At 47.7% G+C, this 22,438-nt stretch overlaps 1 protein-coding gene across 1 annotated transcript in view; it reads left to right on the top strand.

The window, feature by feature from the left end:
- NCAPD3 (non-SMC condensin II complex subunit D3) overlaps positions 1 to 20,449 on the top strand; it is a 53,579-nt gene extending 33,130 nt beyond the window's left edge. The window contains exons 23-35 of the mRNA XM_048513237.1: positions 476 to 714; positions 1,392 to 1,471; positions 6,954 to 7,091; positions 8,051 to 8,184; positions 9,640 to 9,839; positions 10,422 to 10,532; positions 12,309 to 12,470; positions 13,433 to 13,590; positions 14,032 to 14,162; positions 14,289 to 14,363; positions 16,782 to 16,856; positions 16,972 to 17,029; positions 19,289 to 20,449. Coding sequence (XP_048369194.1) covers positions 476 to 714; positions 1,392 to 1,471; positions 6,954 to 7,091; positions 8,051 to 8,184; positions 9,640 to 9,839; positions 10,422 to 10,532; positions 12,309 to 12,470; positions 13,433 to 13,590; positions 14,032 to 14,162; positions 14,289 to 14,363; positions 16,782 to 16,856; positions 16,972 to 17,029; positions 19,289 to 19,397 — 1,670 coding nt within the window. The 3' untranslated portion in view covers positions 19,398 to 20,449. The remainder of the gene's footprint in view (positions 1 to 475; positions 715 to 1,391; positions 1,472 to 6,953; positions 7,092 to 8,050; positions 8,185 to 9,639; positions 9,840 to 10,421; positions 10,533 to 12,308; positions 12,471 to 13,432; positions 13,591 to 14,031; positions 14,163 to 14,288; positions 14,364 to 16,781; positions 16,857 to 16,971; positions 17,030 to 19,288) is intronic.
- The last annotated feature ends 1,989 nt before the right edge of the window (positions 20,450 to 22,438 follow it).

Below are 22,438 nucleotides of genomic sequence, written 5' to 3'. Positions count from 1 at the left end.
GGCTGTGCCATCACTCCCATCGGAGGGGGTCAGCCCAGTCTCACAGGAGCGCAAGTACGAGTCAAGTCTGTCCTATCTACTCTGCCTGAGAAAAGTTGTCTGGGTCTCGGGTCGAGGAGTTTCTCAACACTGCTAGATCTTTTGTTTGTTTATTTTTGCCGCCAAGTTGCATCTGACTTAACAGCGACCCCTGGGCAAGAGATGTTCAGAGGTGGTTTGCCCTTGCCTGCCTCTATGTCACATTCCTGGTACCCCTTGGAGGTCTCCCTCCAAATACTTGCCAGAGCCAACCCCGCTTAGCTTCTGAGCTCTGACACAATTAGACTAGCCTGGATTGTACAGGCCAGGGCCATCCCTGAGTACCTGAGTAATTAACTGGAGAGGCTGGACATCGAACTAGGGAACTTCTGCGTCCAAAGCAGATGCTGTTTCCCCCAGCCCCTCCCTCTCATCATCTCCCCTGCCCCTGTGGTAGGTAAACTATGCCTCCAGCACGAGGACCTGGCGAAGCAGAGCATTGCAGCCCTGGCTCGGGAACTGGAGGTGTCAAAGGACATGGCCATCCGCAACAATGTCGTCATAGTGATCTGCGACCTCTGCATCCGCTACACTACCATGGTGGACAAGTACGTCCCCAACGTTTCCACCTGCCTGAAGGACCCGGAGCCTTTCATCCGGAAGCAGACTCTCATCCTCCTGACCAATCTTCTCCAGGTGAGCACAGCGTCTGCCGTGCTTCTTCGTTAAACGCAACCCCAGTCAGCTTCTCTGATCCCTGATGCGGTGTGCTGCCAGAACCGTGAGCGCTGCATGAGAAAAGTTCATGAGAATGCCGGCTTTTATTTTAATAGAGGTTTCTGGCCCACGTGGCTGAGAAAAGAGGCAGTAGGTGTCTTACTAAGCCTTCTGACTGGTTTAAGACAGGATTTCAGTATGTGGCTCCCTCTTCTGCCTTTCACAGCCAGCCAAATCAGAATAATACATGCAAAACAGCAAACAGTAGGTTAAATTATGCAAATTAAAATGGACATGCAAATTTTCAGGGTCCATAATATACATTTAGACTAGGGAACATGTATTCTGCTGTGGCGCAGAATTTAGACTGCTAGGAGACTAAATTTTAATTTAGTACCAAGTGCAGACAGCCCTGAATCTAGGAAGAGTACAAGCTATGGGTTAATAATTAATACTGCATCATTTAGAGATGTAGAATTCTGGAAAACCTGGGTCCACGGGGGAGAAATTCATTTGAGAAGGAGAGCAGAAACTTTTGGGGGAAATAGATGTATGTACAATGGTTGAATCTGAATTTATACTACTGCTTTGAGAAACTAACATTCATTTAATATAGTTAACCCTTACTCTGCCCCCCATTATCTCACTTTTGATAGGAAGAATTTGTCAAGTGGAAAGGCTCTCTGTTCTTCAGATTTGTCAGCGTTCTGGTGGACTCAAACCCAGATATTGCCAGGTAAAGGACCATTAGGCCAAAACAGGAAGTAGTCAGAGCTGAGTTTTGTTTCCATTTTTTGAATGAAAGGGTGGATCCTCCTCCAGGAAGCTAGGGGGGGATTCTTTCATGCCAGCACCTACAATTGCACCAAAGAAGCAGATAAATTGGCTCCGGGAGACACCTTCAACTCTCTTTGTCCAACATGCAAAGTTTCTAGGCCTCAAGGTTTTTGAGAGGTCATGAGGAACGCCTGGTGAAAATCCAAAATTACTACTCAGTGTAGAATTTTGATTACAAAGGCTTTGAGTGCATACAGTTTTAGGACTACAGTGCAAGATCCTCTTGCAAAACCATTTACTTTTATCATCTGGATGCTTTGAGTTGAGTTGTGTGGGAAATAGAGCATAGGAATTTGATCTCTGGGAGGGAATTAGGAGTTTGTAAGAACCCCAGTGTCCCTCTCACCTTCCCAGGAAAGTCCATAAAGAGTTTTTAGTTGCAACTTTTCCCCACATGCATCTCTTCTTGGGACTCTTCCCATCGGAGTGGCTTTGAAAGAGGATGCAAAGCAGAAACCACCTCCTTAAAAAGAGACCTAAACTGGAGTCCGCTTCAAAACTTTGCCTTCCTCAAAGAGCCTTAAAGTCGGTCTTGTATTGCACATCTCTTCCATTAGGTGGCATTGTTACATCATTTTATTCTCCCTATCTTTGCTCGCTATAACGATGGCTAGAAGATTGTGTCTTGCGTCTGTTCTCCAAAAGGACACCCTGCAGCTTTCCGTTTCATTTATTTATGTCATTGGCAAGGAACCTGGGGCAACATATCTTGGGCGATCTCAGAGCAAGTGTAGCGTTGGTGTGACGTAGTTGTCCATGTGTTGAATAAGAAGCGAGGAGACTTGGGTACAAATCTCCATTCTGTCATGGAACACAATGAGTGACCCTGGAACTTGGTCAATGTCTCTGTGAGCCTATTGTATCACACAAGGAAATGACAGGGAGAGAATGAAAGAAGGGAGACCCACATGTGGTGAGCATGGGGTGGAAGGATGAGTGTTAAAGTACAGATAGCAAGGACTCCATTTTGTTCTCTTAATTCTGTTGCGTAGTTTTGCATGAGAAGTACGGGGTTTTCAAAGGACACACAATAAACTTTGTGTCTGTGGATATGGATTTCCTATACGCTTCATCATGCTGCAGTAACTAATGTCCCATGGATTAGTAGCTGGTAGAAGAAGATTTTGGATTTATAATCCGCTTTTCTCAACCATGAGGAGTCTCAAAGCAACTTAGAGTCCACTGCTCTTAACCACTACACCACACAAGCTTTAAGGTTGAACCAACATTTTATGGGAATGTATCCCTCCCTGAAGGACTGTGTGGTACTGCCCTGGAAAGCACTGTCTTAAACCAGTTTGGATCCGTGCATCTGTGCCAAAATTATGAATAAAATGTGAAAATTTTTGAGCCCAGCCTGTTTGAATGCTTGCAGTTAGATTCTGTAAATCTGTTGTAAGCCCCCAAAGCAAGAACACAGGTGTTCAAGATGCCCACCAGGTGTGCTTGCAGCTGTCCCAAGTGATGCCAGGAGCATGAACTGCAATTCTCAGTACCTGTGTAAGAAAGAAGAAAAAGAGTTTGGATTTATATCCCACCTTTCTCTCCTGTGATGAGACTCAGGGTGACTTACAAGCTCCTTTCCCTTCCTCTCCCCACAACAGACACCTTGTGAGGTAGGTGGGGCTGAAAGAATTCTGAGAGAACTATGACTAGCCCAAGGTCACCCAGCAGGAATGTAAGAGTGTGGAAACACATTTGGTTCACCAGAGAAGCCTCCGCCACTCAGGTGGAGGAGTAGGGAATCAATCCCGGTTCCCCAGATTAGAATCCACCTTCTCTTAACTACACCACAGCAGCTCATGTGAATCCAACCTCCGCACTAGAAATTCACACTGCCTTCCCCTTTTGAATCTGCCCCTCCCCGGTCATCTCCTTCCTGATTTCTCGTAACTTGTCTCCAATTTGGGTAACACCTGCAAGATTTATTTGAGGGAAAAGAAGTTTCAAGGTCAGTTCAAAAGCATCTCCATCCCTTAACTCCAGACACTTCTCCTACTTTGAAGGCATGTTCTCTATAGGGAAAGGGCTTGGCATGCTTCCTTTTAAATGTTGGACCTTTCAGCTCAGCATTTAGTCTCTCAGTGCAGCCAGATAACATATAGAAGCAGCAATCATAAGACTTCCTTTGAAAACAGAGTGGCAAACTTTAATTGCTCCGTAAATCAGCCGTGACTTTAATTGACTGAAGCAGCTGTGCTGTGGGCTAACAGAGTCCGTCTTTATTTTTGGAAACTCTTCTGATAAGTTTGATTTTAACAGAAATGATGGTTTTCCTAACCTGAGTGTTATTGGTGAAAATACCTGTAAGAGCCCCGTAGATAATCTTGTCTGCAAACACAGGCTAGGTACTGGAAGTTTGCCCTGCTTGAGCAAAGGGCCATCTGCTCTGATGTTCTGCTTGGATGAAGGCAACTGCTGTCCACTGCCCTCCTCCAGTAGCTGATACTCAAAGATATATTGCCTCTGGGCATGGGGGTTCCATTTAATTACCATACTTAATAGCCATCTGTCTAGCATTTTGTTAAACCCACCTAAGCTAATCACCTACTCTGTATCTGTCATAAAATACATTCATTTTAATGTTTTGTTACCTTTGTTTTCCCTGACCTTGATGGCCCAAGCTAGTTCAGTCTTGTCAGATCTCAGAAGCTTAGCAGGGTCAACTGTGGTTAGTACTTGGATGGGAGATGACCAAGGAAGTCCAGGGGTTACTACATAGAGGCAGGCAATGGCAAACCACCTCCGTTTGTCTCCACTCTGACCTGGATGGCCCAGGCTAGTCAGAAGTTAATCAGGATTGGCCCTGATAAGTATTTGGATGAGAGAGCACCAAGGAAGTCCAGGGTTGCTAAAATACCTTGTAGCGTTGCCATAAGTTGCATGCGACTTAATGACACTTTCCTCCATCACTTTTATTTATTTAATCTATTTTAGTCAACCTGCTTTTCTACCAAACTGTGCTTAAAGCAACAGACAAACATGGACAGGTGCTCCATAGCAGGAGGTAACAGCCCTTCAGCCTTAAGAACATAAGAACAAGCCTGCTGGATCAGACCAGAGTCCATCTAGTCCAGCACTCTGCTACTCGCAGTGGCCCACCAGGTGCCATTGGGAGCTCACGTGCAGGATGTGAAAGCAAGGGCCTTCTGCGGCTGTTGCTCCCGAGCACCTGGACTGTTAAGCACCTGGACTGTTAAGCCTTAATCCAATCTAAGGTCCTGCAGAGCCAAAGAAGTTATAACCTTGGCTGGATTCTTGCCATCACAATCTGCTGTAAAGAGGCGGGGCGTTCCATCGTTTGTGGGTGGCACCAGAACAGGCTCCTCCCCAACGCGGCCCTGGCTACAACCCACTTCCTATAGGAGTGCTCCTTACCTTTAAAGCCGGTCTGCTTCAAGTCTAAAGTCCGTTTTGTGGGTAGTTTTTATGCTGCTTATGTCCAGTGGCTTGTTTTAAATTGTTAAGTTATTGTAATTAAAACCTTCTTGGGAAAGAAGACGGATGAGGCAGCACAGAAATATTCTACATAAATATGCAGGAGAGCACTGTGACCAGACCTCAACAGCCAGGCAGGTTGAGATGAGTGGAAACAGTCTTTCAGATATTCTGGACCCAAGCTCTTTCGGACTTTAAAGGAGAATTCCAGCACCTTCAATTGAGTTTTTTTGCTGCCACATTTCTGAATCAACGTGGACCATTTTCCCCCCAGGCATATTTTTGTCAAGATGAGTGTTTTCATCCCCGGCACCGCTTGGCATTGGGTCTGAAAGCTGCCCCTGCCGTGATGAGGGTATCCTCAATCAATGCCCACACATAGGGGTCCCCGCAGTTTTTATTAACAGTGCTCCTAATCGCTACGGGTTCCCAAACGCACGCGCGGGCTGAGCCGACCGGCACTCTACAATGCAGTCTCGTTAGCACAAGTGACTGCTGGTTAATTATCGCAAACACTGTAATTACTGTCGGTGTTTACTGGTTCAATTGTTTTATTTCTCGCTTTAATTATGTTGAATTATAATTAGAAGCAAAATTGCAGGGTGGGGCCTGGAAGCTTTTCCAAGGAGTCCTGGATAAGGAAGTGGCAGGAAAAGGCATCTGCACGGAAGCATTGGCTTCAGCAAGTTGCTGTCATTTCAAAAGGGCCACCTATAAAAAATAGCTCTTCTTCATTTATTTACATGGTTGTAGTTCGCCTTTCTCACTTGGGCTCAAGGCAGGTTACACAGGGTGAGCCAGTTCAATCAACAGTCAATAAACTATGCGAGAGGATTAGGGTTGTAGATCAGAAGTCCAGTCAGAAGTCTAAAAACATAACTAAAGCAAAGCATAGTTATTAAAATGGCACATTAAATAATGCATACTTCCATAATAAGGTTCCTAGTTTCAGCAGGCTAAACATTGTACTATCAACCATGGTCCTTAATAATTTTTCCAGGCATTGTTGTAAATCATTAAGTACAGCACGGTGGAGTAGCAAAGAGCGGTGTGCTCTCATCTGGAGAACCAGGTTTGATTCCCTGCTCATCCCATTTGAGTGGTGGACTCCGATCTGAGGAACTGTTTTTTTCCCCCCTGCTCCTCCACTGGAGACCTGCTAGATGATTTTGGGCTAGTCGCAGTTCTCTCAGAACTCTTTCAGCCACACCTACCTCACCAGTTCTTGGTTGAGGAGAGAGGAAAGGGAAGGAGTTTGTAAGCTGCTTTGAGCCTCCTTAAAGGAAGAAGAAGAAGAGTTTGGATTTGCACTTTGCCTTTATCTCCTGAATGGAGATGCATCTGAAGGGACAGACTTTGCTGGATTATAAATTGCTGCTAATGTTGCCCACTCTGCTTGGGGACTTTCCTGGGGATTTAGGGGCGGTGCCCTGTGAGGGTGGAGTTGGAGCAGGGGGAAGAGCTCAGTGGGGCTGTGATGTGATAAATCTCCTTTCCAAAGAAGTTGTTTCTCCAGGGGAACTGGAGTCTGGAGATCAGTGGAATTGTAGGAAAACTCCAGGCCCCATCTGGAGGTTGGAAACCTAGTTGGGAATGCTCAGTAGAAGGGACTTGAAATGCCCTTGGCTGATAGGAAGCTGCTTTGTACTGAATCAGTCGATCCATCAAGGCTGGTATTTTCTACTCAGCCTGGCAGCCGCTCTCCAGGGTCTCAGGTCGAGGTCTTTCACATCACCTCCTGCCTGGACCTTTTAACTGGAGATGTCAGGAATTGAACCTAGGACCTTCCGCATGCCAAGCAGAGTCTCTTCTGCTGAGCCATAGCCCCAGCTGGCTTCTGAGTCAGTGTTTGGAGCCCATGTCCCCATCGCTGTCAGCCGGCGTTCCACTAAAAATCCCCCTAAGAGGGCTTTCTGAAGTGTCTCTCTGCTTTCCCAACACAGCCTTGCGGAGTTCTGCCTGGTGCATCTCCTGCTCAAGAGGAATCCAACAATGTTCTCCCAGCACTTCGTTGAATGCATCTTCCACTTCAACAGCTACGAGAGACATGAGAAGTACAACCGGTTCTCCCAGAGCGAAAGGTCAGTGAACACGCAGCTCCTTTTAATGTCAATGGCCGTTGCTTTCCTCTCGGGTGCTGGATGACCGGGCCGTTGTCACTGTCAGCTGGCGTAGGACTGGGGCGGGCTCTCTTTTCAGACAGATGTAGCCTCTGCCAGGGTCTCTGCAAATCCAACAGATTTCCCTGTCAGTAGCTTAAAAGCTGATAGTTGTAACGTCTTTTTTCTTCCTCTTCGAGATGTAAAGTACACATTAGGGGTCCCAGCGCACCCACAGACACCTGAAAATGTTTTTAGAAAGTAGGCATGGCCAAGTGGAGCTTTTACCCAGGAGGGCATCTGATTGGCTGTTGGAGATTTTGATTAGCTCTGCAGGTTTTTAAAAATGTAACTTTAGCAGCAGCTAAAGGATCTTCAGTGTGTGACTGAAGGTACGCCGCAATCGTTTTGTGGTTGTGCCTACCACACTGTCTCTGAATTTGAAAGTTTCCCACTGACTCAGAAAGGTTAGGGACACCTAGCATATGTTATCCTCCAAAGTCACAGAAGCAGACAGCCCCCGAAGTGGGAGGGATCCATCAAAGAGCCAGCGTGGCGTAGTGGTTAAGAGCAGCGGACTCTAATGTGGAGAACCAGGTTTGATTCCCCACTCTTCCACATGAGTGGCAGACTCTTATCTGGTAAACTGGATTTGTTTCCCTGCTCCTCCACATGAAGCCTGCTGAGCGGCCTTGAGCTAGTCACTGTTCGTTCAGAACTCTTGTCAGCCCCATCGGTCTCACAATGTGTCTGTCGTGGGGAGAGGAAGGGAAACGAGTTTGGAAGCCTCCTTGAGACTCTTTGTAGGAGTCTGGGTGGCAAACAGCCATGCCCTTCTACCCCTTTTTGCCTCCTTTCACCTGCCCTGATTAACTCTCAGGCAGGTAGGGATTTGGTAACCACCTGCCCCCACATGTAGTAGTGATGATCATTTGTTACAGGGAGAAGAAATTGTTTTCTCTGAAGGGCCAGGCCGACAAAGGGAAGCGGATGCGGATCTACAAGTTCCTGCTGGACCACTTTACGGATGAGCAGAGGTTCAACATTACCTCTAACATCAGTCACAACATTTTGGGTACGGTTGTGGCTTTTGATGCATCCTGTGAAACATCAGCAGTGGAAGCAACACACACACACACACACACACACACACACACACACCGGCCCTTGTGAAGCTGTCTAGTTCAGCACCCATCAGCTACGCCTGTGCCAGGGAGGAAAGATTGCAAGCTGCGATTTCAAATGTCGCTTCATCCATGACTGGTCTTAGCACACTGCTAGGCAGCAGCCTCTCCCATTTTTCATGAGAGCCAGGATGGTGTAGTGGTTAAGAGCACGTGGATTCTAATCTGGAGAATCGGGTTTGACTCCCCACTCCTGCACCTGAGTGGCAGAGGCTTATCTGGTGAACCAGATGTGTTTCTGCACTCCTACATTCCTGCTGGGTGACCTTGGGCAAGTCACAGCCCCACCAGCCTCCCAAGGTGTCTGTTGTGGAAAGAGGAAGGGAAAGGAGCTTGTAAGCCACCTTGAGTCTCCTTACTGGAGAGGAAGGTGGGGTATAAATCCAAACTCTTCTTCTTCTCCATATGGGGATAATAATATTGGCCAACTCTGCAGGTGAGGGCCTAAGGCAGTGGTGGCGAACCTTTGGCACTCCAGATGTTATGGACTACAATTCCCATCAGCCCCTGCCAGCATAGCCAATTGGCCGTGCTGGCAGGGGCTGATGGGAATTGTAGTCCATAACATCTGGAGTGCCAAAGGTTCGTCACCACGGGCCTAAGGCTTGAACTTGGGACTCAGAAGAGAATTTTTCTCCCAGTCTTGTGATGCCATCACTTAGGGGCAGAATTCACTGCTGGTGGATGTAGTGATGTCCCCAGGCCAGGATGGCATTAACAGGTGTAGGTCCATCAATAGCTATTAGCCATAGTGACTAAAGAGAATCTCCATGTCTGGAGGTAACAAACCTCTGAATGCCAGTGCTGAGAGGCTGCATCAGGGGAAGGTCTTGGCCTCTGAGTTCTGTTTGTTGGCCCTCCAGAGCAACTGGTTAGCCACGAGCATGAAAACAGGGTGCTGGATTAGACGGACTACAGGTCTGAACCAGCTGGCCTCTTCCAATGTTCTCAGCATGGAGTAGTGGTTAAGAATGGGTGGATTCTAATCTGGAGAACCGGGTTTGATTCCCTGCTCTTCCACCTGAGTGGCAGAGGCTTATCTGGTGATCCAGATGTGTTTTCACACTCCTATATTCCCGCTGGGTGACCCTGGACTAGTCACAGTTCCCTCAGGACTCTCTCACCCCCATCTGCCTCACCAGGTGTCTGTTGTGTGGAGAGGAAGGGAAAGGAGCTTGTAAACCACCTTGGGTCTCCCTACAGGAGAGAAAGGTGGGGTATAAATCCAAACCTTTCTTCTTCTTCTTCATGAGACTTTCTGCATGCACAGAAGATGCTCTGCTGCTCAGCTGCAGTCCCAGTGTTGCAGACACAACCACTGCGTTTTCCTCTGCCGTTGCTTCCAGCTTGCTTTGTGGATGGAATCCTCCCACTCGATATGGAAGCCAGCGAGCTGCTCTCGGATACCTTTGAGATCCTGAGCTGCAAGGAGATCAAGCTGTCAGCCATGAGATCCAGGCCGGAGGAGGACCTCCAGCCGGAAGAAGACGAGATGGCCATGGCCAACGCCGTCATGCAGGTGGCTCAGAAGAAACTGATCTCGCAGGTGAGTGCTGCAGCTTGAAAGGAGACCTGCCCAGAGTTCAAATTTAATCCAGCGGCAAACGTCTTAAAAACCCTGAGCACCCACGAGCCTAGAACTCTTTCTGGATTGCTGTGCTGTTCCTCCCACCGTTTCCTAATGTGCAATTCTAAAGCGTGCCACTTTTTGAAGTAGCGCTGTGCTGCAACGCGCAAAATAGGTCGCAACAGAATGAAAAATATGCTGGTCTTTACATTATTTAAACAGTAATCACTCCCGCACATTATGACAGGCAGTCATTTTTCAGAAGCCGGTTTGCATTGTTTCCTAATCTGCACCTTCTGTAATATGTCGACGTGGCCATTACAGCCGTCGTTTGCATTTTTAATAGATTCTGAAATTGGCAGTGAACATTACTACAGGTACAGTTTAATCTCCACTGTGGACAGCTTTAAACCTTTAATGGAAACATGCTGTGGAATCTCCCCGGAATCCCTTGTCCGAAGGTGCTTCTCCGATGCTGCGATGCCACGTGGCATTTCCGTTGCCTTCAGTGGAACGGTCCTGTTTGCCCAAACGTACATCTTTGTTCCATTCGATCTACAGGTTCAAAAGAAGAACTTTATTGAGCATGTCATTCCAATCATCACTTCGCTGAAGACCTCGCTGGAGCAGAGCAGACTTCCGGCGTTGAGGGACCTCATGAACTATCTCCGGGTAACCTTTTTATATCAGCACCATACAGTCTGAGTAAGGGTTAGCCATTTATCCTCTGCCACTGGGAACCCTCTCCTCTCCTGTCTAGCGTGAGGGCTAGTGCACCAGCTCGCGCATTGTAGTATATTTGTGCATATCCCGAGTGTCGTGAAGGAGCATGGCAATTGGGATCTGAGCAGGAAGGAGCCAGGGGAAAGGGAGGCCTGCAAATGAGGATCTGGATAAGCGTGGACTTGGCCACCTGCTAAGGATCAAGGATTGTGTTCTTCTCAGAGTCACCCTCCAGGGGAAAAATTGAAACTATGGGTCTAAATTGAAACTATGGGTCTAAATCACATGTGGATGTGGGGTGGTCAGCCTGCAGCACTGTTCTGGAAAGAAGCTGTTGCTTAAAGTCCAGCCCTTCCATCCTGTCTTATTTCTACAGCTCTGCTGTTGTCCTTCCCCGTTCCACCCAAAAGTCCAGATCCACAGCAAACTCCCCTTCAAACCTTATTTTGAGGTTTTGGATTACCTTTGGGGGGGAGGGGGGCTCCTGTTCTGGGCTCTCTGCTGTCTTGGAGACTTGCATTTCCCTACCTGTGGGCCTTAGTAAAGTGGGTTGCGAAGGCTCTGAAAATGGGTCCCAGGTGTTTGCAATTTTATTTTTTTAAATGCATTTGGTGGGGGGGGGGGGAGTTTTGCTCTATCAGGTAAATTTAGATGTGTGAGACATCAAACTCCAAAAGTTGTTATCTACTGCCCTAGGGTTGCTGTTTGGGGGTATTTTTCCCTTCTGTTGCGTGTGCGAGGTGAGGGTGCGGCGTGTCTATTACTGTCTCGTTCCTTGGAATAAGGAGCTCATCCTTGCTCAGCACATTCTTAGCTGCCTTAGACTAAGCCAGGGGTGTCCAACCCTGGCCCTCCAGATGTTTGTAGACTATGATTCCACTGGCAGGGGCTGATGGGAATCGTAGTCCACAAACATCTGGAAGGCCAGGGTTGGACACTCCTGGACTAAGCAAAGACCATCAGTTCTTTTCTCTCAGTAGTTGCCACTTGCAGTGCTTCTCCAAAGTCCCAAGCTCAATAAAGTTCTTCCCAACTCCTCCTATCCAAGATCCCTTGAACTTATGCCAAAGCGAGGGACAGTGGCTCAGTGGAAGATCCTGTGCTTGGCACACAGGAGATCCCAGGTTCAATCCCTGCTGTCTCCAGTTAAGAAGAAGAAGAGTTTGGATTTATATTCCACCTTTCTCTCTTGTAAGGAGACTCAAGGTGGCTTACAACTCCTTTCCCTTACTCTCCCCACAACAGGCACCTTGTGAAGTAGGTGGGGTTGAGAGTTCTGGAGAACTGTGACTAACCTAAGGTCACCCAGCAGGAATGTAGGAGTGTGAAAACACATCTGGTTCACCAGATAAGCCTCTGCCACTCAGGTGGAAGAGTGGAGAGCCAAACCCGGTTCTCCAGGTTAGAATCCACCTGCTCTTAACCACTACACCATGCTGGCTTTCCAGGCAGTAGCTGAGGTGGAAACACCTCCACTTGAGACCCTGGAGAGCCCCTGCTGGTCTGAGCAGGCAGTGCTGACCTTGATGGACTAAGGGTAGGAGCAGCTTGACCTGTCAGTGTGACCAAATAGCTGGATCCTGTAGTGTTCAAAGCTCACCTCCTTTCACCAAGCCACTGGGATGGAGGGAGGGGGAAGCGGTTGTCGAGAGCTCCTGCATTACTGTAAACGCAGACACAAGAATTCAGCCACAACCCACCTCCATTTGGATTTGCACCCTCCAGGAAGTGATGCAGGATTATCGGAGTGAAATCAAAGAGCTGTTCGCTGTGGACAAGCAATTGGCGGCCGAGCTGGAGTACGACATGAAGAAGTATCAAGAGCAGCTGCGGAGTCAGGAGCTTCTGGAGGAACCGGAGCCCCTCCCCACTCTGGCAGCGGCACAGGTACCAGCTCCCGCCCTGGCCTCCTGTACTGTCAGTAGGTTGGTCAGCCTCCATGTGAGGTCTGGAGATCTCCCACTGCTTCAGCTGATCTCCAGAGAGTAGTGATTAGTTCTCCACTGAGGCAGGAGGACATCTTGAAGGTGGGTAATTCCCAACCCTTCCAATAGGGAGGCAGGAAAGAATTTTCCTTGATCTTCCTGTTCCTGTGGGGAGCCGCCCTTCAGTTCTTTTCCTGCCTCAGGTAGGGGGAGCAGTGGTAGAGTGAGGCTGTGACTTTCTGCTCTGTTCTAATTCTCTTGTTTACTATTTTTTTCTTATCCTTTCCTCATTTATTTGTTCTTTCTTCTACTGCCTTGTCCTCCATTCTTGTTTTCCGCTCTGAGCTGCTTTTTCTGGCTCCTGAGGGGCTTGGAGGAGAATAGCCTCCCACCTCTGTAAGAAGATGATGAGGAAAAAATGGGAGATGGCCATCCATCTGCAAGCAAACTAGAGTCTCCGCTTGGAGGCGTATCGGGGGGAAATGGTGCCCAGAGACAACTCCTTCTCTGGGCCCCACCCAGTGGTGGGATTCAGATAATTTAACAACCGGTTCCGGTGGTGGGATTCAAATAATTTAACAACTGGTTGTTTATAAGCACCATTTTAACAACCAGGTTTGCCGAAGTGGTGTGAACCTGCTGAATCCCACCACTGGCTCTGTGCAGGCCAGCTTTTGCCCAAACCTTCCGGGTTTCATAATTTCTCAGCTGAGCCAACTCTGCAAAGTTGTGAGGATAAGTTGGCATTCTCCCACCCTATTGCCCCACCTTGAGGGATGGTGGATGAAACAAATATTGTGTTTTTTTTCTCTGTAGTAAATATTGATGATTACCAGTGCGTTTTCTGCCATACGGAAGTGTAGTGTTTCCTCTGTGCCGCAAATGCCAAATACTTTAGCACCCTTTATTTCTCCTTTTAATTAGAGGTCTCCTGGCTCTGACAGAGCAGTGCTTCCTGGGGAACAGCATGATGCAGGTTCTCCAGTTGCCCGAAGAGACTCCTCGCCACTGAAACAGGGTTCACTGCCTTCATCTATTGGATTTATTACACCTCCTGGAAGAACCTGGAAGCCCAAAACCAGGTATGGAGCTCAACGGGGCCAGAGGATAGCTTCTCACGTGAGCTCAGCGGATCTGGATCTGGCACCGTCCCTCCCCACACACACTGGCTACGCTGCTTTAACCTCAACTGCTAGATTGTGACTGAGAACTCGTACTATCATTGACCCATCACCGGCAAAAACCTCTTGCACAACTGAAAATGCAGCTTTTCACCTGCCAGGCCCTGAACACAGAAATGTAGAGCTTTAGGGGTCTTCAAGGATCATCCTTGGGACAACTACTGGTGGTGAGGTCTGATCAGGAAAAGATCATAGGAGAAAAAGGGTTACACACACACATATACACACACAACACTTGCAAGCCAGTATATAGTTAATTCCTGCTGCTGTGTTTAGTTTGTACCCCTGGATCACATGCAGCTGCTAAACGGCTGGTCAGTGTTTCTGTCATTCTGTTCCTAGAAGGATGTCCCTAAACACCTTCGCCATTCTCAACTCAGCTAGAAAGGCCGTGGAGGCGGCTAGCAAGCAGCGCAGCAGGAGCCTTGGAAACCAGCCCCTTTCGATGGGAAGTCAGTGGAGCAGTAAGCGAGGTGAGGGGTCAGTTAGCGGGCGGAACTTTGCCACACAGATCTGGAACTGGGCCAGCGGGTGGGCCTTTGAGCCGCCTTGCTAGGCACATGTCATGCATTTAACATTTTTTCTCGCGTTTCTTCTAGTGACTCTCGGCAGCCTCACCCAGCCATCTTCTGAAACCGCTGTCTTTGACGGCAGAGCCATCAGTACCCCAGACAGTAAGTTACAGAGTGGTAAATTGTAAGTTTATCTAAATTGAGGTGGGCAGGTGGTGTGGAAAAGTAGGTGGGGTTGGCTTTGAGGATCATCTGCAAATCTTCCTCTGCATGCACAGATTCATTTCCACAGCATTTCCTCCAGAGAGCAGGGATCTTTTCCTGAGCCTCTGGACGCTATGGCTACTTGGAGTAGAAAATACTTTTGCTAGACAGATCGGTAGATGAGTTGTAAAGGCTATTTCCCACGTTCATTCAACCTTTCAAACAATCCTGCTGAAGTTACAGACTCCTACAATATTTCTCTGGCACACCCTGCCCAGCATGTCTGTCAGTGATCTGTGAACAGCTTGAAAGAAGCCTTCACAGAGCCAGTCCTCCTCCAATTTAGCAAAGCTTCTGGTCACCCAGAGGCAATTGTGACTCACCACGGGTGACCACGCCAGCGGCCGTTTTTCAAATCTGCACTTGTGTTATCGACCACCAAGGTGGCTGCAGACGCCCTAAACACCACCCTGCAAAAGTCATCCTTTCTCCTGGCTGGACCAGATTGATAGACTCCACATTAACACCGTATGTCCTTTCAACTTCCGATAGTCTGCTTTGCAAAAAGACTTTGGATGCCACGGCCGAAAACAATCTTCCCCGCGTTTCTGTCTGGGAGGGGCAGGGTTTGTTGTACTGATGCTCCGCTTAAATGACATACGCTGGAGGGAGGAGACAGCTAAACCCACTCTGGGGCTCAAGCGGAAAACTCCTGCTTTGCTTCTGAGCTGCACGTCTCATTATTGCCGCCTGCCTGGGCTCGTTTGGAGCTGTCTCTGCCATGCTGACTCGGTCCCAGAACCCTAAAAATGACACAAAGGACGGGGGGAGGCAACTGCTTCCCGTTCTCTTCCATCACTAGCAATGAGCACGGCTCGCCACAGATAACTGCTGCTGTCAAAGCCAGCGGCGTGTCGTGCCTCAGCGGATAAGTCCCGGCCTCCCTCACCTTCTCTACTCCCGCTTTTCATTGCAAAAATGCTTGAGAGGAACCGGGAGAAGATAAACGGCCTGACAGCAGCTCAGGACATCAAGGGTCGCAGCCGTGCCGTGTCTGGCATTCAAAGCCTCACAGGGTTGCTGCACCTGTTACATTAGTAGAAGAACACTGAGAAACAACTCGTGTTGCCCCCCTGGATGAGGCTAGCGCCTGTCTAGTCAAACGTCTTGTTTCAGACAGTAGACAACCAGGTTCAGGGCACAGAAGCCCAAGCCACCTCCTGTTGTTTCCCCTCACACACAAGTACTCAAAGATGCCCTGCTTCTGCACTTGGAGGTTCCATTGAGTCATTGCATCTACTAACCATTAATGGACAAATTTTCCCTGATGTTGCCTAAGAAATGCAAGTGTCTGAAATGTCTGTGTTGTATAGTCATGCTTCTTCAATCCTGTGTGTGTGTGTGTGTGTGTGAGTGAGTGAGTGAGTGAGTGAGTGAGTGAGTGAGTGAGTGAGTGAGTGAGTGAGTGAGTGAGTGAGTGAGTGAGTGAGTGAGTGAGTGAGTGAGTGAGTGAGTGAGTGAGTGAGTGGTGGCAGACCCTGGTGGTTTGTGGCACAGTTGTTGGCCCGAGTTCCTCCAAAGTTTTGTTTATTGATTGTTCATCTCTTGTTGCAATAGCATTTAACATTAGGAGAAAGGAAAAACAGAAAAAAGGAAAAAAGAAAAACAGACTTTTGACTAGCACTACATGCAGTAATTTGATCTTTAAATCTGATCAAAAAAGACTTCTTTACAAAATTGAATTCATTGCTTTTGATCTGTAATTTCAAATGATCCGGCATGGAGGAAAGGGGAAAAAAAGAATAATTGATTATCAAAATGGTTAGTTAGATCTAAAGGGAAAGAAGAGAAATATATAGATAATGAATATAGTATAGAGCTCTCCGGGGGCAGGGCGGTATACAAGACCCAATAATTTTTTTAAAAAAAGTTTTGAATGACTCCCTAGATTTGTACTTTTGGGGCAGGTGAGGGGCGGGGGAGCGATGCGGTGCCTGACAGCCCCTGTTAAAGATCCTTGACCTAGCCAAGGTGAGCTGCAACATAATTTGTATGTTTCTTCGGGACAGAGACCTGTGGCCTTTGTAAAGTATCATGTGTGTAGATGGTACTACATAAACATGCAGGCCGTATAGTTGATGAAGTCAAGCCAGTCCTGCAAATAAAGATACAAAATTAACTACAAGCATATTTGTCCAAGTCCACATATGTCTGTTATCTATGTCCTGAAGAGAAAACAAAGAACTCAAGATTCCTTCTCTTCAATTTTGCCCAGGAGTTGTTCTTACTTGCCACAAGCCTGTGTCATTAACTTGAAGCAACTTGCATCACCACCAGCTAATGTAAATGTATATTTCTGTGTGTGTGTTTTTGCAGAGTCCATCGACAATGTGACTTTCAGCGCTGGAGTCAGCCGTATCAGCCCAACAGACACGCCCTCTTCAGTTCAAGGTCTGTGCTTCCTGGTCGCATTATTATGGGTTGACTCCTTTTTGGGGGGCTTATTTTTAATCTTAAATGGGGCCAGGTCAAGCACGTCTTGACGGTCGCGATGTTCTGCTTGCAGAAAATCAAGCCCAGGATCAGTCACAAGAGATCATTTGTTTGGCAGCCCCCGATAAGCTGTAAGTAGAACTGACACCTTAGCCAATCTCGCAAGTGGAATAAGGCAGCTCCTGCCAGTTCCCTGGCCGCCAGACGCATCCGACGCATCGCAAGTGCGATGTGCAGGGAGTGGGTGTATTTTCGTCACTGGCAGAAGCCGCATTTTTTGTGAAGCCAGCGGTATCTTCACAGTGCCAAACAGCCTGGCCTGGATTCTTCTTCTTCCATTTCTCCCTTCCCACAACAGGCCTCCTCTCACAATTTTGTTCCCAGGGGGTCACTGGCCTCCAGGAACAACTTTGGGGTGGGTTTGTAGGGCAGGCTTTTGGGGCTGCAGTGGGGAGAGAAGCACCGGACATCTCCGAGTTCTCTTAAGAAAACCAAGGTTTTGCATGCTTGGAAGCAAACCTGTGTCCTGTTTGCAGAATGGAGAGAGAACACCTGTTGGCCTTTGCTTTGGGAGGTGGGATAAGGAAACCAGATGTCCAGAGTCTCTTCTCCCCACTAAAAGGGGAGTTCCACGAACTCTCTTGGGGTGGATTGAACTGCAGCCATCTGCATGTGTGTACCGGGGTGGGGTGTCACTTGTTTGAGTGCTGCTCTGTAGTAAAAACAACTAACATTGAATGACACAATGGCTGGGAGGGGGAGCTGAAGCTCATTTTCCCCCCACCCCAGAAACTCTGCATTGCATCCAGCTGCTATGCGTAGAACGGCAGATTTTTCCTTTGTTCTTCTTGGCTCGTGCAGCCCCTTCTGAAAGATCATTCTCGGGGTCGTGGGAACTGCACTGAGGAGATGCTGCACAAGCCGAGGGGTGGGGGTGGGATGTAGAGCGAGATGGGAGAAGGGGGTGAAACTGTTGCTTCTCTCCCTCGCAAGAACAGCTTTCAGGATGTCTTCTGTAACAACACAAGAGCCCTGCTGGATGAGACCAGAAGTCCTTCTAGCTTTGCATCTTGTCTCGCACAGTGGCCAATAGGTTGCCCTGGAGAGCCAAATAGGCCACTCCAGGAAGCGAAGATTCCCGTAGTCACCACGATGGCCCTCTCCTCCATGAATCTGTCTAATCTTAAAGCCACCTATATACATCCGTTGTCAGTGGATTCCACCATTTGCTCCAAGAGTCGTTAATATAGCATTTCCTTTCCTCTGTGGTGTAGGAGGTTAAGAGCTTGTGTATCTAATCTGGAGGGACCGGGTTTGGTTCTCCGCTCTACCGCCTGAGCTGTGGAGGCTTATCTGGGGAATTCAGATTAGCCTGTACACTCCCACACACGCCAGCTGGGTGACCTTGGGCTAGTCACAGTTCTTCAGAGTTCTCTCAGCCCCACCTACCTCACAGGGTGTTTGTTGTGAGGGGGGAAGGGCAAGGAGATTGTCAGCCCCTTTGAGTCTCCTGCAGGAGAGAAAGGGGGGATATAAATCCAAACTCTTCTTCTTCTTCTTCTTGTCCCACCTGACTCGTGACAGTTCCATCACAGCCCTGGCACTTATCTTTCTAGAGGGTTAATAGGAGCTGCAAAAAAATCTGTGTTTCCTTAGTGGATAGCTGGATTCAGCCCAGTATATCTCTGGGGAAATGCTGGCCAAGTGCTCCCCCCCCCCTCTCAACACCCATTTTGTCATCCACTGAAAATAGTTTTTAATACAGAGTATTCATGAAAGTGACCTCCCCTCCCCCTCACACACATATCAATAGATGGCTGGTTGAGCCCACCACCAGATTCATCATGCGTGGAATGCAGGAATGGAGAAAAACCTACAAGGAAACCGCGTCTCTTCTGTGTGTGGGCAGTTGGATGGAGGTTGCTAAGTTTGTTTATGCACAAGGTATTTGTTTACCGTGAGCATTCGAGCATGTGATCTTTCCCACATTGCGCTTCAGCGTCATGCTCCATAAGCAGCCCATGAATCTGCCTAGTTGGTCAATTGTTTAAATTTTGCTCTAAGACGCAGGGGGTGAAAGTTGTGAGCGCAACTCAGCTTCTTGCTCTATGAAATCTACTCCGCTAGATTCCATGGAGGCAGCAAATAAACAGACCTGATTCCTTGTGTATATACATGTCTTTCGCTAAAACCAGTGGCGCTCTGTTTACACAGTGGAGTGCTTACAGGACTCAGGGTGGGAATCTTTTGAAGAAACCGCTTCTCTTTTTTAATGGCCTCGGCAGAGGCATCAATTTTGTACATATTCTGGCCATGCCCAAACTGGCATGGCTGATTTTAGTCACTACTGGCTGTCCATAACCAGTGTGTTTCTTTACCTGACCTTGTAGATCGCCACAGCCTCAGCCGTGGAAGGTAAACTCTCCAGGGAGAAGCTGCACGTCCCGCATGGGGCTGCGCAAATTCAGCTCCAAGACTCCCCTGAAGCCGGCCAATTGACGAGGCACATGTGCAGAAGGCAAAAACTTACGCAGAAGCAAAATCATGGTGTATATGAGGCGTGCTCCTCCCACCCCCCGAATTTCTTTGCAAATAATGCTTGTGATCCATTTTTTCTAGTTTTGATACAGTGTTCTTACTTGGTTTTTAACTGCATGGTACAGATCTCTGTTCTGGAACTGACTTAGCTGCAGCCATTCCAGACCGCATAAACTGTCGCTTGCAAAGCTTAGACCAGGGCTGCTTTCAGACCAAAGGACTTGTCCTGTTCATGGAGGTCGGCTGGTTTCAGGTCAGAGACAGGCCTGTCTCTGGTGCCTGGCATTAATCAGAGAGGCGCTTGGAATCCTCCCATACCTAGCTCAAAGCACGAGCTCAGTTTTCATCCTCGGTATGAGCTCATGTTTGGTCACCTATCTGAGAGAGTTTGCATGGACAGAAGGCCAGAGCCAGTTCACATGGGGTAGAGACCCTTTCAAATGGCTCTCAGGAAGGACAGCACAGAAGGGTTAGTCTTCCAAGACATAAGAAGGGGGGGTGCGGTATGAGCTGTGGGTACAGTCCTGAGTCACAGATGTAGCTCTGCACACATCATCAGCCAAAGGTCGGTTGGTTCTGAGGCTCTCTTTCCAGCCACTGCACCGGGTACCACCTGAAAAGCTACTCCCCAAAGTTAGAACCTCTCGACTGAGCTGCCTCCCCCAAATGAAAGAGTAAACCAGTGAAGGCCAACAGGTTTTCAAATAGCCATGGCAGGCAATAAGCACTGTCGTGGGGCTGTTAAGATCAGGGCTTGTATTTCTCCTCGCGTGACGTGGATCTTCTAGTTCCACATGTCTTCCTTCAGGCTGTTGGGCCAGGATCGTTCTCTGAAAAGAAATCTCCGGCTGGGTAAGAGAACCCAAATGAAAGAAGATGAGATCCAAACCCCAGTGCCTGTTTCTCTAAATCAAGTCCTCCTGTTCTGGTCTGCATAGACAATTTCCTGGGGTTGGACCCACTTCTTAATTCCAGCTGTTATAATTACATGCCTAATAAATAAATTCTACGCAGTCTGGCTTTTGATTCAAAACTTCCTTTCCTCTCAGAAGTTTGAACTCCTTTGCTCCCTCTCTTGCCGAATGCTTTCAATTCCACCCTAGGTAGCTGGTGATAAACTGGTGAAGATTCTATGAAAGTAATTTTCATAGAATCATAGAGTTGGAAGGGCCATCATGTCCAACCCCCTGCCATGCAGGAACACACAATCAAAGCACTCCTAACATATGATCATCCAGCCTCTGTTTAAAAACCTCCAAAGGAGGAGACTCCACCACTCTCCGAAGCAGTGAACTTCACCGTCAAACAGCCCCGACAGTCAAAGTTCTTCCTAATGTTTAGGTGGAATCTCTTTTCCTGCACTTTGAATCCATTACTCCGTGTCCTAGTCTCTGAGGCAGCAGAAAACAAGTATGATCCCTCTTTGACATGGCATCCCTTCAAATATTTAAACATAGCTATCATGTCCCCCTTAATCTTCACTTCTCCAGCTCCCCAAGTCTCTCTTCGTAGGGCATGGATGAGAGAGACCGCTGAAATTGGGAGTTTGGGAAACTTAAGAGTTTCAGGAACTAGCCACATTTGTGCAGTAGAAGAGCAATATTCAAGCCCAGCACCTTAACAGATGAACAAGATTTTCCAAGTATGAGCTTTCCAGAATCAAAGTTTCCTTAGTCAAATACAGAGTCTTGTTTCTGACAAGACTTCTGGCCCAAAGCTGTGATGTGCAGTCTGCAGACTTGGCTACTAATGAGCCACAGAGCACATCTTTAAAACAGAGACCGACTGGGCCTCTTGAAACCCCAAGATTCTTGGAAGGGTTGATTTTATGGCTTTCTAAGTATGCCGGAAATGCTTTTCTGGAGTAGATCAAAGGGCAAGCTGGGTCAGTCTTGTGTTTGTGTTTGAGGCTGGTCAGCTGCATAGGGCACTTAAAGAACTCTGAAATACTGTCACATACTCAGGGACCCCAAATGCACTGGCCTCTATAGGTTATTTTATGTAATTCTGCAATTTTATTTTTTGCATATTTTGGTAGCAGGTAGAATAGCACAGGGAACTGACCCTGTTCATCATTCTAATCACTGGGAATCCAGAATCCCTTTCTGAGATTCCATCAGACTTAGCCCATGCCTTCAAAGTGACAGCTAGACAGCTCTAAAAAGAGATTAATCCCACTCAGGAGACACTGCTCTCCAACACCTACACCAGGTACCACAGCAGCACTTTACTGCACAGTTGTGACACCAGTTTAGCTTTGGGACAGATTCCAGAAGAATGCCTTCACGTTTCACCCAGAACCACACAAGAGCTCACAAAATCCCCATCAAGACCACACAAATCCCTTTTCTTTATATTTATGTAAAACATTCTTGGCAATGTGAAATGCAACACATTATTAGTACAAACCAGTCAAATGTTTACAATGAGTTCTGTGAAGTTATTGCCTGGGCAGAGACTCCTGTCTTGGTTGGAGATGTGGTTGGTGCATCTTTGAGTCCGGAAGGGAAGTTTTTGGAGCTTTGGGGAGAAAGGTCAGCAGCTTTTCATGTCACATGAAGGGTAGGTGCATGTCTACACCACACATTGAAACTGGATTAAGTGTCATGGCTTCGCTCCAAGGAGCCCTAGAGTTGGAGGATGCAGAATTGGGTGGTAGTGTGCCAGATGAAAGGTAGCGAATTGTTTTGTTTTAATACACAATCTAAAAAAGCTATGTGATCAACTCGCACATCACCAGTGTTGACAATGACTATCTGCACTCTGGATGGGAGCTAAAATATAGTCGCACACACACATCCTCTGAGGCTGTTCACTCCATTAAGCTATTGCTCTGCTCTGCACAATGTGGGCCTGCTGTATGCTGCACCACAATGAAACAAAGAATGGGTGGCTTTGTGCCACTTGAGGCATGGGGGCAATTGCATTTTTAATGCTCTCCTATTGCTAACACACTTTGCATGTAGTAAGCTAGCAATTTGAGAAGTGCTAGCTTTTTAGCA

Source organism: Sphaerodactylus townsendi, linkage group LG12, assembly GCF_021028975.2.
Source record: "Sphaerodactylus townsendi isolate TG3544 linkage group LG12, MPM_Stown_v2.3, whole genome shotgun sequence".
Lineage (NCBI taxonomy): Eukaryota > Metazoa > Chordata > Lepidosauria > Squamata > Sphaerodactylidae > Sphaerodactylus > Sphaerodactylus townsendi.
The sequence above is the reverse complement of the archived record's forward strand: the minus strand, read 5'-3'. Positions and strand labels throughout refer to the sequence as shown.